Consider the following 17182-nt stretch of genomic DNA (forward strand, 5'->3'; position numbering starts at 1 on the left):
GCTTATAATGACCTTAAAAGCATTAACTCAGTGTGAGGTCACAGAATTATTTTAGCTGCGGATCAGTTGCTTAATAACAGTTAGAGTAATGTAATCATGTAGGCTGTAAGGCTCAAGTAATTCTTTCATTTTTTGCCTACCTATTAATGGATTTAACCACTCACATGGACAAAAAGGAGAAATGAGCTAACGGGAGATTTTCAGTACTTGGGGTCACAGTGTTCAAAACATACAGAGAAGCATATATCTGCAAAATCAATCACCTATTTCAAAATTAATCAGCTATTAAGAAACCAAATGCTGTTTGAAAGTCAAACATCGATATAGTCACCTCTTATATAGTATGAGCAGGATCTCATGGTCTTTTAGCATTAGTAATTAATGGTTTGTCTTTTACTATATCTTAAGTCAACTAAATAAGTTTATAGGCTGCACCAGGCTAAAGCTAACAGATTTATTTTTAGTCGTAATTTTTAATGGATAAAAATTTAGTTTGATTATAAGTATTTCTCCTGATGAAATATTAAATGTTCCATAAGCAAAAATATTTTATTTTGACATTACTGTGATACTGCCTGTATTTTTTGATGTCAGAAATATTTCTGATTTTAAATAGGACAATCCATGGGTAAAATGTTTAAAAATTTGCAAAACTAACAGAATATGTTCCTGCCTCATAATAAACAATTGTTGAATGATGTTTATTAAAATTGGCTCTCAAGTGACAGTTAATAAATGCGTAGTTCTGTTATGCATGCTAAAGTCAGAGTTCTGAAAACTTAAAAGCAGATAGATCAAAAAAAAACTGAGATAAAAAAGTCACAAAGACAAAATACAGCGACACCAGTAAATGACAGGGAAATAATTCAGATTTAAAAATTACTTATTATTTAGTAACTTGTAACAACAATTTATAGAACTAAATCAGAGGTAAATCAGAGTCTTTCTGATGTTTTAGATATGCAATTTCTCTAGTGCATATAGTTTGATCATACAGCGGAGGAATTCACATTACATTGTCCCCTTCAAAAAAGCAAAACCCCCATCTTCTCTGTGTTTCTGCTTCCAGGTTACGGATAATGAAAGGAGGAAAAAAAGGGTACAACAAAATTTAATTATTAATCTGATTTAATTAAAACCCCTAAACATTTTGTCAGTATTTGGAGAAGGTAGACTGTCTCTGTGTGGTGTGTTTCAAATGAATGATATTTCATGTATGCCCAGACCACATTTGCACAAAATTGCACAAATACTGGATTTAATGGGCTTTGTGTCCTTTACTGTAATCACTCCACGGGCTCTTTGATGTTGAACAGGTTTGGTGTGATGATGGAAAGAGCTGCTTCGACCATGTATTTTCACCTCTGTTTCTAAAAGGTGAAGGGCAAAACTTTTAATCAAGGAGTAGTTTATCTTTAATTAGGAAAAATATAATTAGGCATTATCACCTAATTGCTATTACTGATGGAGAAAGTCATATTTTCACAAGTAGTGACCCATACTGTATTATCACTCTGCTGTTTACCGCATAATGAATCTGTATTGGTGTTTGGCAGCTAGCCAGCAAAAATTAAAAGGTAATCAACATGCTTCTCTGCAGTCTGGTCATCAAAGTCAGTGGCTTCACAGATGAGTAAATAACAAAGTCAAGTTGTGATGTCCTAACAGAAACCCTTCTTTAGGAATAACTGTATTTATCTCTTCTGTAAAGACATCAAATGATACTTGAAATAATTAAGTACAAAAAGCATTGCAAAATAGGTTAGAAGAACTGTGCTATACATCTAGTGTTGAGTTAAAAAAACAGTTTAATGTCTCAAGGCACCACCACGGTAGAATTTTATACCTGCAAGTAATCATCTAATACACTATTATACAGTTAAGGTAATGTATTAATAAATAGCTTGTGCAATTTTGGGAAGCAATCTATAAAGGAATGTTAGATATACAGTAGGCACGTACTATTATAGAAATAAAAAACAAAATTCCTAGAAAATGCATGCTGAGCACCTTTTGGTATAGGTTGAGTTTCTTATTCTAAACACTATGTAAATCTTAACTTACAAAAGAGAAAATGGAAATATTATAGTAACTGCTTATTTAAACTAATTTTCCTGGGTATTTGCCTCTATGTCACAGGATTACTCTTAGGGACGGAGGACTCTGGTACTGGCTGTAAAGGGCTATCTTGTTCATTCAGTTGTGCATTCAAGTTTTCAGAAGTTAGGAGAGAAGAATTAAAAACTATTTCACTTAAGTCTGATTTTATGGATACAAGATGTGGTTCTTGAAAATTTAATGGTTCTTCTACTAACACCTGTGTGTTTTCTCGTGTCATTCCCATATCTGATGGTGACTTTCGTTTCATTCTTGTGTATGATTTGTCTAAATTCTCCATGCCTTGGTCAGTTTTCTGAAATCGCCCAAAGAACCAGATGAAGAAACCAAACAAAGCAAAAGCCAGCAAACTTGGAATAAAAGCCAGGCATTTGACATCAAGGCTAGAGCCTATGAACCTGCTGTGCAAGAACATGTCTCCTTCGGCATAGGTCCGGTTGGTCAGTGGATTAGTGTTATTGGATCTCCACTCCCAAGACAATTTAGTTCTGTTAAGGTCTTTCAAGCTTTCTGAGTCCTTCACTGTGTAGATCTTCTGTCCAGGACCGATATATTGACCATATTCATGAGGTCTGTAAAATATTTGGTTCTTCCACATATTCAGATCCAAGATTAAAACAAGGAAGATAATTCCATAGTTAAACCATTTGCCTGTTTGGAAAAAGAAAGTTCTGTCACCTGATATATCAATTTTAGAAGCAGTACATATGCAGTCATATGTAAAACCTACTCAGAGAAAAAAAATAATTTTTTAATTAATCTATAAAGCAACATTGTAATAAAATTTCCACCACAGTCAGATTTATGCTGAATATCCCTTAGTATTGCACAATTGTTCTGGTCACATAATAAAATGATTTTGTAACAGAAGCACAGCAGTATATCAATTGAATTCACATTGCAGTTTGTAGGTGACTTGTTGATTAGACTACTAGGTGATGTCATATACCCCAATAAATCTAAAAAAGCATTAATTCCAGGGCTTAAAAAATATTCACATGGAAAATTTCCATGAAAAGGCCATATTTGATAGAACTGTTTATATGCCAGGAATAACTGAAGTGACTGCAGTTTTTGGGTTTGGTTATTATGTTAATTTTAAGAGTATGTATCGTTTGATAGACCAGCTGTGGTGTGCAGATATATTCCAATGGGGGCAATTGGATAAACTGTGATTTAGAGATATTACACCCTCAAGAAACAGCAAGGGCTGATTACAGTGTTGGGAGGCTAGTCAGCTGAGCTTTTCCTATAGTCCGTGTAGTGAGAAACTCCTCCAAGGAGTGACTCATAGTCTAACATTAAGATCCTGCAACACTGGAGGAGGAAACCTTTCTCCTTTTATTATTAAAAACTGTTCTTTTGCATGCTTCTTCCAGGCATCCAAAATACATTAAAGATAATTTAATGCAATTGCAAAGTTGCCCCTGCTTTGAGTAGGGTGTTGTAACAGATGAACTCCAGGTGTCCCTTCTAACCTAAACTATTCTATGAATACACAAACCAAATTATACTATTTTCATAGGCAAAACAACTCTTACATTCTAGCTGGACATTTGTTAAGACCTCACCTGTGCAGTGACGACTCTCACCACCCAAGAGCAAATCTACATGTCAGCATTATATAAAAGGACATGAATGGAGGAATGTTCCTGCTGGTGATGAATGATACTGGTCTATGCTGGAATCATATTTATGTATATTTCAAGGGGAAATGAAAATGAATGCATCAGAGTATCTATCAACCCACTTATGTCACTGGCTTGGTAAAGAAGAAATGGATTACAGTTCCTGAAAATCTGTGTGTTCAAATTGTATGAGCATAACGCTCCAGAAGGGTAAGGAGGGTAATTCCTTCTATTTCAGCAATTGTGTTTAATAGTGCTCTTTAGTCTAGATTATACTTAGCCTGAAAATGAACAAGATTGTTCATTCTCTTGTGTCATTGTCGCTATCCAGAAAACAAACTGCTCTGAAAAGACCTTGCAGCCAATCCTGTTCACATAATTAGTGAATAACTCCTCTATCTTTTTTAATGGGTTTTCATCAATATTATAACTGACCTGTTAAAGAAAATTATGTTTTCAGAAGATTATCACCATATTTTGTAATATTTAAGTTCCTTAAATCAACACAAAGACACCAAAAATGATGCTAAAATATGAAATACAATAACAAACAGTACAATAACAAGCAATACAATATTTTGTATTGTTTCCTGTGAATTTATGCCTCATATTGCCTGTGTTTCTCTCCATCACAAGAACCCTAACTTCCCCATAATGTAGGAACTTTCAACAGACAGAGACAGAACACATCTGGCACAGTGTGTGTTGATGGGCTGGCTGGGATACACATATTCACTGTTCCATTGGCTTCTGTCAAACAGAATACAACAGCTGAATTCTCCCTGCTTTTTCCTCAGCTGGGCACTAACTTAGATGATTCTCCTTTACCTTACCACCATTTCTTAGGACACAGTGATAATGTCACTATTTTTCAGATTCCCATCCTCTGAAAAATGTTTTTGAAACTGGCCTTGGGTTCAGAAGTTATTTGATGCTGACTAAGTGTTGTATAGAGAGAGAGACCAACCCACACAGAGAACATGATCACATAATTCTCATTTCCTTAGGAAAACAGGTTAATCACAAATTACAATAAACAAGTATTAGAACAATTATCTGTTTATCTACGGTCAGTTTGAAAGAAAATATGATTTACTGCATTCAAAACTTCCTCTCTCTGTTAGGATTATTCTCTTGGGTACTTTTTGAAACAACAACTTGTCATCAAATATTACTCTGTGTTTCAGCTAGAAAGCTGTTTCAACCAGAAAGCAACCCCTTGCTGTATTGCCCCAAAGTTGATTCCTTAAGCCATATTCTTTCTCCAGGGAAATGCGTCATAAACCCACCAAAAGACCTTCCACTTCTTTTGTTATTGGCCTAATCAAAATACAATCTGTGGTACTTTGTGTTTCTGCAGAGCCAAGACAGGTGACTTTCCAGAGAGACCTGCTAGATCATAGGGATGTTAGGAAGGGGAAAAACTCATGTAGGACCAGTATTGGTCATTCCCTTCAGCTAGACATGGCAGGAGTGAAGATGTGTAGGGAGAAAACAGACAACTGAAAGATCAAGACACAAAGCATAATGAAATGGGGACATTATTGAGATGGCCTTTAAAAGGCCAAAAGGCACTTATTTTTTTCTTGATTGTAGGTTTCAGGTATGACTGACCAAGGAAACCTAGACATTGCAATGCTGAGCTATGACCTAACTCCTCTTCAGGCATGATGGCACCCAGTGGATTTCACAGCAATCACCTGTGTGAACACATTGTCCTAAATGTGACACGTGCAGAGCAAACCACCTAAGGAGTAAGACTTGAGATGGCAGCCTGCTGCTGGTGAAGAAGTTGACTAAAAAGCTAGCAGAAAACGCTGAAAGTGCTGAATAGAGGTAGCCAGGTGCTTCATCTCTGGCTTCATGTAGTATCTGTCCTGCACTGTGGTTTCATAATTCTGAATCTCTTCTGAGATGGATCTGTCTAAAAAAGGCTCCACCCCTCCTATGTTAAGAATTTGAGTGCTCGCCTGATCTAAGAGATATGCATTTCAATTATTCCTGTTTCATAAAAAGCATTAACTTGAAACTCCCTCACTCAGCTCCTAGACAGAGTCAGGCAGGCAGGAGCACAGCTCTAAGCTCTGCTGTTGGGATTGTTTGGTCTGTGTGGGCTATAAAGGGTGCTTAGACAGACAGCTTAGATGCAGAGACCCCAGTCAGCTAAGATGAATCACAACCTGTATGTTTAAGTGGCTGCTAGTTTCCTAAGACCTGCCTCTGTTCTATAGTGGATCTTCTCAAAACTCCTTACATTTCTCATTTCTAGATATTTTTTCCATCCTCGCATCACTGTCACGCTCAATGAGCTCTATGATTTTTCCTTTTCTTTTGAAAACTGTTGTCACCAGAACCAAATACTGTATATGAGTAACAGTCTCACTATAACCATATATGAACACAATGACATCTTTCTACTCCTACTCAGTATTCCCTGTAGCTAAAGGCTGCATTAATCTCTTAGACACAAAATGACTGGGAGTCAGTGCTGTCTTGGTTACAGAAAGTATTTGCCTCTTTCTAGAACACAGTGTCCTCTGTTGTCTATCCCTCTTCCATGACATGCACTTTACTCAGCTGTATTAGTAGGCATGATAGCCAAATAAGCCCAGTTTACCGAGCAATCATTCTAGATCAGTGATAAATGTGTTGGAGGAGACTGAAGCAAGAGGCCTGACAGCCTCCACTCACAAACATCTGTTTGATCATACTTTCCCTGACAAGTAATTTTTGAGACTCATTATACTGACCAACCCTTAACATTATAAAACTATGTATACAAAATTGTCTATTGCAGCTTAATTTTAGCATTATGCTTTTCATAGCAAACTTTAAGTCACATATCAAACTTACATAGGAAATAAGCGTGATAAATTAGAAGTCACTCCTGATCTCTCACCTTGTGCATAAACAAACTCAAGTGTATAGTTTTGCAGAGTCAGAATAAACACATTATGAAGCTATAGCTATTAATTTTCTTTAAAAATATACTTATAATTTCTTTTATAGTGCTTCTACTTTCATTCCAGATGAAAAGTGGTAAGAGAAAATGGAGCCGCACACTATGAAGTCATTTAATTTGTTTCTTAACCAATTTCTGTAGGATCAGTACCACTATAGCTCTAGGGCTGGTTCTACTTCAGTGAGGTCTGCGTGGCCAAGAATACTGGCATACACCTGCACAATTTATCCCTCCTTGAAGCAGCTGGATTTTTCATAGACACAATTTGGAACGGAAGGATGTAGTAAGATCAGCTCTCAAGACTGGAAGGCTAGTTAATCATTTCAGCAAACTGCAAAGAATTATACCCAGACTCTTCAATTAAGTTACAATGAAGAAAAAATCAGGTGGTAAAACAGGCTGGGTCATTTAGCCATGCACTACCTAAAAAAAGACCTGGTTGATGACTGGCTTTCACAGCGCTGATGTCTTTACATGCTGTGCAGGACAATTGGATAGTCAGGAATCTGGTTTGGTGTGTTGGGAAATGTGGTGCAATATTGAAATCTGGTGCAATAAGGATATTAAAAAAGAAAAATTGGAGGTATGTAGCTAGCCAAGAGCATATGCTCGGTGCCTCTGTGAAGCTGTGATGCAGAAAGTGAAACCCTTTTCTAGGTGTTGTAGCCTACAACCACTATTTGGGGATGAAACCTCAAACCCTGTTTTCCAAGAAAGCATGGCTGTTGAGGATTGTATCCTCATGGCTAGGGCACTCACCAGATGGGAAACGTTGACATTAGAACTATCTCCACTTATGGCAGTTTAGACCTGCATTGCTGGACCATGATCTAAACACCAGCCTATACAGGACTCTGCTTAGAAACACTCTCCCCTCCCTGACAAAGCTGAATAAATTTGCATTGTACGTGAACACCAGGAGCTTTCTTGTGGTGAAGGAGGTATAGATTTTCTTTTTCCTTTTTCCAGAAAGGCACCTATTTCTGCCAGCTGAACAAGATGTCTGGGCAGTGCTCATTTTTGGAGAGGCTAAGGCCTATGAGATGTTCAGCAACCAGTCCACAATCCCACACGCAACCGATTTACTGGGCAATGGAGGCAGATCCCACAGCTCCAAATATCCCAAAGCAGCTGCTGATTCTGGAGCATTTTTATTTTTGTATGTCCATGCTGTAACATAGCAGTCATACCCTAAAAAAAAGATCTCATGTGGAAGCCAGTCCTCAGCATCTCTCCTGAGGTCAAGAGGAAATGTGAAAATCCCACTTATTAAGACTAGACTCAAGTGGCTTCATGCTGTGCCACTGCAGCCAGAGGCCACTGTAGGAAATGTTGACTTTAGATTCTTACCTCAATTGCAATTTGTGTCTGAAACATTCAGACACCTCTGTAAAACATTCAGGTATCTTCAAAACATTCTTCATATCTTCTGTCACTTTAGTGTTATTAGCTAGATGCATGCACACAGACCACTCACAGCTGAACGAAGCTGCAAATCCTCTGAGGTTTTTCACATCTGTCTGCATGGACAGCTTTGTTTTTACCTCTGACCTTCCTATTTTTTCACACAGGCTCCCTTGTGTAGGTAGTGCTTGGTCTGAATCTAGACACAATTTTGGTTTAACTCTACAAGCCAGTCATGCTAGGCACTCACCAGCCATGAAGGTGATGATTTCTCCTTTGGGCGACGTTTATAAACAGCCAGAAAAATCTCCCATCTGTTTTGATACCCAAACCTTAACATTTCCTATTTGAAACTTATCCAGATACTTGACAGCAGATGCTCTTGGATCTCCATTGATGCTATTAAAGGGTACCATTCTGGCCCCCTAGTGCCTTTTAACCATGAAAGAATCTGAAGTAACAAAACTTACTTTTAAGTTTTACAAATTTCCCTGGGTATTATAGAAACTAGGATAGACTATGTACTTTCATAAACAGCAGCCCAAGAAGGAAAACACACACACTGCAGCAAACGATCTGTCAAGGGAAATCCAGATGAGTCAAGCAGATGCAGGAATTCAAGTTACATTTGATGTTCACAGATAAAAGCAGCTATCAAAACAGGATAAAAACATTTAATATGGAGTAGATACTTGCTAAGACTTCCTAGATGCAAAGAAATTTGAGCAAAACATGGTACTCAGTTACCAGTAAAAATAAGATATGCTTTGATAGCAAATTTAAAATTACGCTGAAGCATATCAGCTACAATCTGCAGATGTCAATTCAACATTACTGCCAATTTACCACATTCAGAAATAGCAAATCAGGTCTAAGAAAGCATGTTAACAGCTTAAAGTAGCAACATGGGTTAAAAATAATACACTTACTACTCTTTTATTTATCTGCTTTTTTAGACATGGAGTTATGCAGAAACAACATTTCTTTTTTTTCTTTTTTTTTTTTTTCCTCTGCAATCATGAGCTTTATTTTTAAAAATATGAAAGGCAAAATTCTGGAAAAGTCACTTAATTCAGGAGCTAAGACTTTAAGACAAAATAGAAGGAAAAAAAAGCAACTTAAGTAAGACGTGATAAAATCAGGAGAGCTGGCAACACAGATCATGTGACTGTGAAATCCTTCATCTGTACAGGACTTGCATTAAGCCATTAAGCACACATCAACAGAAAGGTGGTTTAAAGTCCTTTAGTCCTCTGAATGTCCCTTCACTTAGAGGTGCTTCTTTGTGGGACTGTTGCTCATTAGAGCAACCCAGCACCAAACAGGGCTGCCCAGGGGAGTCCTAGAGCTGCTCTTATTTATAACAATCAACAGTGACCAAAACAGACTGTCAAAGAACTTATGAAGAATAAAATTTGCCAGGAAAAAGATGGTAAATGTTATTTGAGCCATGCTTTCTTTCTCCTTGCTATTCAGGAGAAAAGGGTTTCCAGTTTCTATAAATCAGGGCACAGGTCATAGATTTATGGCTTGAGTTTATCCCTATAGCAAGTACTAAAGTAAATAATATTCAGGCCTTAGTATTCTTTACCTGCCTGTTACTACAAAGAAGTCATATGGTAAAATTTAACATTCTTGACCCCACGTATTAAACAGGGCTTAAATACAGCAGGCTTTCCACCATTATCAATGTCCTACCTTCATGGCATCTGCTGCAGTTGCATTCACGTGCATCACACTCTACCCACATTTTAGAATGGATTACGTGCATCTTGCTATATATATACTGAACCAGTTCTTTCTTTCTTTTATTAGCTCCTCAATTTGAGTGAAAATCACAAGTATCTACACATCTACACAATAACTAGAGCTTGAAAATGATCCAAGATGATACCCTAACCTAAGACAAGAACTGATGGCAAGAACAGATGGTTCAGGAAAAGCTTACCCAGAGGGAAGTTCTTGTGCCATGTGTTATGGCTGTTTATTAGATCTCCTAAAGGGTGGTGTAGCACTGAGATAAAACAGGCACTCGGTAGACAGCCTACGTGAGGTGCAGTCAAATGGATTGATTTGTCTAGTGAATCTAATAAATGGACCTTGTTAATGCTGAGCAGGGAAAAATATTCCTCGGCCACTATTCATTAGCTCATCCTCATTAAAAGAACGCCTTCTCACCAGAAAATCAGAAAGGCATCAAGTCCTCTCTGCAGAAGACTCTACAATGCATAAATATTGGTTTCTCTTCATTGGTCTGTTTTCAAACAGCAGCACTGCTAGCAGTTGTATTTCTGATCCCTAATTTATGTTCTTTGCTGTTGTTTATTCTTTGCTCTTCCGTGATTATCATCAACATCCCTGTTTCTTCTACAATGCAAAACTGTTCTTTGCTCTTCAGTCCCTATTCTACCACACACTGTTTTTCAACTACATTAATTATATCCTGATTTTCTTTAGCTGATGGCACAGCCCACCCTACCATTCCGCAGTTGTTTATACTACTCTGTGCACCTATTCCACTACCTCTTCTTATACAATGGAATAACTGCAGGGCATCTGGGCACCTTGTGAGACTGAGCCCCTCCAAATTCATGCTCTAGTCTTGAGAAGCAGAAAAGAAGCCTTTTTCACTGTCCCTGAATACCATACCTATAATTCACATCAAATGTTTGATGCTTATACTCTTTATTTTTCTCTCCTCTCCCTTTTTGCTCACTTGGGAGAGAAAAACGTGTTTATCATGTAAACATCCCATCTTCTCTCACCCTACACTTACTAGTCACTGATCATGAGATTACTTCAACCTGTTCCATAAACCACCAGTGGCTCAAACAGATGTACCCCAGCCCTTCTTTCTTCTTGACGGCTGTCTGTTCTCTTTCAGTATTCCAGCAGGTCACCAACATCCAATTTGGAAAAATTTTCTGTCCCTCCATCTGTACTTCCTACTGGCCCATTTGCCTTCCCTCATTCGATAGCCAGCAGGTAACTTTTGCACTCATTTTCTCTTCTTTTCTGGTTTTTAATCAGATTACTCAGATTTCTGCCTTCTCTGCTGAAAATGCCTTTTCTGAAGCCTCATTCAGCCTATCTCGACTGAGTCCTGGGTTCACCATTCTTTCCTCCTCAGCACACTTTCTTCCCTTGGCTTTTGCTACCTGGTGAGCTTGTGATTCACCTGCTAGCTCTTGGCCTTATCTTTGTATCATCTCTGAATGCTCCTTTTGTCCCTGCTCTGCAGGAGTTTCATATGGCTGTGCCATTTGATGCTCTCATCTATCTTATTCCTGCACAGTATCATGTGCTGTGATTGTTTATATTAGCAGTTAAAGACCACTGTCAGTTCACACCTGCATTCTTTTGCTATCCATTATTGTTCACCTCTTCCCAATACAGAGAGAGGAGCTATGCCTTTTCTGCATAGCTTGAAGGTAAAACCAAAATATATATCCCTATTTAACCCTCTTCTCTTTTTCATTCCCTACAGTTACTAAAATACTGTCTCACAGTATGCAAGGATCAGGTACTTTTTATCTATATGTACCATCCATTTGAATAACTGCAATTCTATTTTATTTGAGGTTATTTAACTGTCTGCTTCTGGTTAGATGACTGATGGAAGTATGGTTATGACTGGCCTTTGCCAGATGAGAATAACCGCAGTTATGAAAAGATATTAGCATAAATCATAGCAAAGGCATCTGAACGCATAAGAGATTTGGAAATGAAGTAAGCCACTAATTCCCCTGGAGAGCAATTTTAGATAAAAGATGTCTGAAGCTACACTAGTTATTACTTAGTGTCACAAGAAGTTGCTGAAACACATGAAAAAGAGCAGGTCTCTCTGATTCCTAAGACAGAGGTTTCTCATCTCCCTGAGATGTTTATATACGGATGATATGGATATAGACAGATAAACAGATAGAAAAATAGCAATCTGGGAGACACACACACACACAAAAAGTATGTGGTTAAGAACATCTTAGCATTCATTTATTATGCAGAAGCAGTTCACTGTGTGAGTGTGCCACAATCTGTAAGATTACGTACCTGTTATATGTATGTGATATTCCTCTTTCAAGATCTTTTGGAAATAAGGTACTTTGAACTGCATGTGTGCAGATGGCAAGCCTGGAAGATTTACTTCAACATCACCCATAAAATGTGGAAACTCCCAGTCCTGTTAAAAAAAGAAAAGTAAGAGCCTAAATCTAAGCTTTCATATTTTTGCCCTTTAAAATGGCTTAAATTAATAAATGGAAAGGTTCTATTTTTAAGCCTCCCATTATTGGATTTTCTTACTGTAAGTTTGAGTGAACCACTTGAAATAGAACACCTTGCTTGTATTAGATATTACAATATGATTTTTACTTCAGCTCCATGTAATTATGTGTTCAAAAGTTCACTTCAGAATGACAATATTGAACCCACTGTACCAGCTGGTAGTACAAAATAGTCTAAGCATATGAATATCTATACAGTAGCCTTGCAATACTGGCTACAACTTCTGTCACTAGTTTGGAAAAGAGTTTTCAGGTAAGAAATTGGTAAAGAAAGCCTGACCGCTTCAAACCTTTCATATATCTGTATTCTACTTATTCAACTTATAGGCTGTTTTCAGTATTCAGCCTCAATACATCTAAGTAAACACTTGCTGCAAGTGCAGGCCCTTCACCATAGTCTGCCTGAATCAATCCAAACACAGTACTCTCCACTGCTGTATTTCAGCTGAGAAGGTAATGCTGGAAATGTGGAAGCTCTCACCTATTCTTATGCATATTTGGGTAGCATGGGGTAACCCAGATAAGGAGGAGTTGTATTTAAAGGAATTTTTTGCTTGGTTATTCTCACCCACCATCAGTCACTTGAAAATGTTTATAATAGAATGGCTCATTACAGTCAAAACTGAAAGTCTAGCAACAGTGCTAGAATCAGTACGATTCCTGCCAGAGTGGTTATTCTGTGCGCTGCAGACCCTTGGTGATCTGCTGCTAAAAAAATACTGTCCCTGTTCCCATGCATACACCTGGATTTGTATCCTACCAAGTAGTACAACAAGCACCTGAATTGCTAAAAGTAAGATAAAGAAATCTGAAATGTGAGGAGCTCTGTGACTTGTGCCTCTTTCGCATGAAAACCATTCCAGTGCAGCCAACTCCCCAAAAGAACCAATTCCAATTCTTTCCAGTTTTATAAGGCTGGAAAGTTTCCTAGCAGGGTAATGGAAAATGAAAAATTATTCAAAACTAAGAATAATCTCCAAAAGATAAATCACTATATGTGACTTAACTTCCAAGAATTGCTAAGCAGCTCCAACACTTTCTACAGTGGAAGGGAAATGGAAGAGTTTTATCAGCAGGGAATAGCATGGCTCAAACACTAACAGCAGCTGATTTGTGCTAACGTATCATGATACTGAGTTAAATGGATTAACAGGAGTGCAAGCGAGGAGAAAACCTGACCCTCTGCACCTGGTTCTCAGTGTTCACAGTGATATAGAAAGTGCCAATTTGTAGATGCAGAAGATAAGAGAAATAAGGTTGCTGCCCTTCTCCCTTATCACTAATGCAACACATGCACTCCCAGTCACGAGGTATGGTAATAACTGCCCAGCTGCACAATCCCTTACAGTGCATCTGCAACCATCCCCTTACAGGCCGCAGACATTCAAAAAGTGCCCAAGGATAAAAATTTTATGGGTGTACACTCTCAGTTCACAGTATCTAATATATGTCTCTGGACTAATGTCTCATGTTAATTCATACATACTCTCACCCAGGAATAAATAGGAAGAAATATATTACGTATTCCTGAAGATAAATAAATGGAGAGCTGTGGACTCTGCATTACAAATAAGTAAACATGGGACTATAAATCTGACCTCCTGCTCTTGCCTTGCCTCAATGCTTCTGCTGTGCCTTTTGCTGATTTACAGATAAAATTCCACCGTATAGAGTTTTGTATTGGACTCTGTCTTTGCATCTGAGTTTTATAAAAAAGTTCAGCATTTTTTCTGATCTGTATGAATATTACCTGATAATGAGTAACTACAATGCCAGCTCTGTCAGATGTGCAATTTACTGTATTATTTGTCCCAGCAAACAACTACTGAGACCGGAAAATATTCCATAAAACTAAAGCAAAACAGAGAGATCCAACCCCAACAGTGTGCTACTGTTCCCATTATAACAGACAGGTGAGTGGGAAGCCCATTAGCAAAATACATATGTGACACTCCAAACTACGGCTACCTTTCACGTGTACATTATTTCACATTTTCTACACATATATACCCCATACAGTGAAGTATGCCTGAATTGCATCATGACCTCTGTTACTCTGTAGCCCTATAATATGGTATAGCCATTGCTAGTAAGAGATCACAGGCTTTGTACTGAGTTTGCAAGGTCTCAGGCGGGAGGCTTGTCAGGCTTGCTCCCTCTGAACTGTTCTCAACCTGACCGCAGCTTTGCTTTTCCTGGTTCAGCTAAAACAGCAATTTTTCTAATTCACCAGGTGGCTATGGCTAATTTGTTGTATTTTTGTTTTCCTTTGTATGGTACCACCACGGTTTTACAACTTCTACATATTATGTAGCATACCGGCCTGGGAGGACAGCAGCGGTATCGAGAAGTGGAGACACAGGATGCAGCACAGAGGAGGGCAGACATGGGATGATCAGAGATGGTCACAGGCTGGCACTGGAGACCCCACAGCTATGAACAGCTCACCAGTGGTCAGCTAAAGAAATGCAGACCTGGGGCTGGACAAAACTGCTTTTAGGTATAACAAAGAGAACAAATAGTACCTAGCATAAGTGAAAGGTCTTGTGTGTAGTAAACCTGGCTGTAAGGTGGAGCTTCAGATCAGTGAGGAAAAAACAAGGTCTAAAAGTGTGTTAGCAAGCATAAAAATGAACCCAAGCAGATCCTAGAGTGAGTGAGGAAAAAGAAATCAACAAAATGGAGACCATATCCCTCCCAGCAAAGGACTCCAGATGCCAGTGACACGCCGTAATGCCCCCACCAACACCCACCAGAGTGACCCACAGGAGCAGGGGGAGGGTGGATGAAACACCAAGAAAAGCAGCACAAAGTAAGTAGCGTGTGTAGAACAATTCTGACATTACTATTACTACTGAAACTTTTTCTGCACAGAAGTATTATTTTCTGAGTATAATTAGATCACAGCTAATAATGATTCTTGGATTACACTGTTAAAATTTAAATATTAGTATAATACTAAATTCTTGGCTGTATCTATAAGGTGTTTCTTCACCCTTAAATAATATTTTGAGTGCAACACCCCTATCAGTTTGGTTATAAAATTTGTTATTTAAGAACAGTCCCACTGGAAATAAAGAAATATAATAAAACAACAACAAAATAAACAAAAACACAATCAAATACATTTGAAAGCATTATTTTAAAAAAGGAAACTAAACGAATGAGTTAAACCTATTGACTTCCATGGAAGTCACTACAGCACTTAGGAAAATGAAGCTTCAATTAAGGTCGTTAAAGAGCCGTTGGGGTTTCATTTGTCTCACAGCCTTTGTAAGTGTGAGCATGTATTGTCCAGGTAGTGACATTATCACCTCCAAAAACAGAGCTGTAGTATTATTGTTGGGCAGGAGAAGAGCATGTGACTATTAACTTTTCTGGCTAATGCCAATATCAGGTTATCAAATCTAAACCCAACAAAGTGGCCATTTTGCTATCTAGATTCTAAGAAAGTGATGTCCAAAATCTTTGACTGTTACCGTTTTTTTACTTACTGACAAACAAAAGACAACTTAATTTTAGCAATATCCCGAACACCATTTTACCAAGAAACTCAAGGTGCTTAGTAGGAATAATCTACATTATTTGTTAATAGGTGCCCTAGTAGTGCAAATGTACAAGCCCATCAATCTAGCTGCTTCCCTGTCTGGAACACAGCTCAGATTTGCACCATACTTTCACACATGGTATTTTTTTCTCCATGGTCTCTGCTATCATGCTGGGACATACATATGCTATGTTCTTTAGGTTCTCAGGTCATCATTATGCAGAGTTCACTTGATCAGCTTCAGTCCTTATTGTTGAGGCATCAAACTTCTAACATTCATCTACTTCAGTGGTTTCCAAACTGGAGGGGTCTGCAGCATACCTCTGCACAGTTTATGAAGAAGAAACCAACGCAGAACCAGCAGGCTTAAATCAGCTGCACAGAGGTTTCTAACCTCACTGGCAAGTTTTGTGGGATGCGCAAATCAAATGAGGTTATTGCCTCATTTCACTCTAGTCATGAGAAAAGGGCAGCTAGAGGATGAATTTAAGTAAAGATATTTTGGTAATGGCAACTTTCTGATATGATGTGGCCCTTCTCTGCCATCATCTGAGGAAACAAGAAGGCGTTGCCTGGGGAAGCCCTGTCCCCATCTCCAGCCAGGACATGCAGCTGCCGTGGGGATCCTGCCCAGCTGCCGGCGAGGCAGCCCAGGGGCACGCTGGCAACACCCAGCACCCTGGCTGGCTGCAGGATTGCTCCTTGCTGCTTGGTGTTTTTTATTGCAGGCTCCGGGCTGTGTCTCCCAACCCCAGAGCACGAGGACCAGGTGCCGGAAGGATCATAGGCTGTCTGGGAGGGTGATACTAGCTGTCAATAGACCACATCCCATGCTTCATTCACAAATGCCCCCAGGTCCCTCAGCCACGACCCCTTTCTACTCAGGGAAAACCAACACAGAGAAGGTGGGAATGGGATTAAAAACTGGTAATTATTAATAGAAGAGTGTGGCTCATAGTGTGTTTGGTACACAGTAAATATAAAGTAACACTTAAAAATAATATAAACATTGTTCAGATATAATCATGAAAGAGGACAAATGCATAATGAATATTTCTGCTTTAAGTAGTGACAATATATGCTATATTTAATGCTAGGAGCACATTTGTACTTTAAAGCCCTCAGAATAATAAATAAACAAAAGTAGAGGAAAGGAACTGAGAAAATACATGTATGAATGTGTATATGTGTGCTTGTTCCAGAAACTGCCTACAGCAATTTTTATTTAATTTATTAAAAT

The 17182-nt window shown here is 38.4% G+C and overlaps 1 protein-coding gene across 1 annotated transcript; it reads right to left on the reverse strand.

Moving 5' to 3' along the window:
- Window positions 1–2128: 2128 nt before the first annotated feature.
- Window positions 2129–12292, reverse strand: LOC104457796 (transmembrane protein 117-like; the record flags this gene model as incomplete). The annotated part of the gene is made up of 2 exons (XM_010086076.1): window positions 2129–2769; window positions 12163–12292. Coding segments are annotated over 2 exons (771 nt in total), but the record flags the coding sequence as incomplete, so codon positions are not given.
- Between the last annotated feature and the right edge of the window lie 4890 nt (window positions 12293–17182).

The sequence above is a fragment of the Pterocles gutturalis genome, unplaced genomic scaffold, assembly GCF_000699245.1.
Source record: "Pterocles gutturalis isolate BGI_N339 unplaced genomic scaffold, ASM69924v1 scaffold45470, whole genome shotgun sequence".
Taxonomy (NCBI): domain Eukaryota; kingdom Metazoa; phylum Chordata; class Aves; order Pterocliformes; family Pteroclidae; genus Pterocles; species Pterocles gutturalis.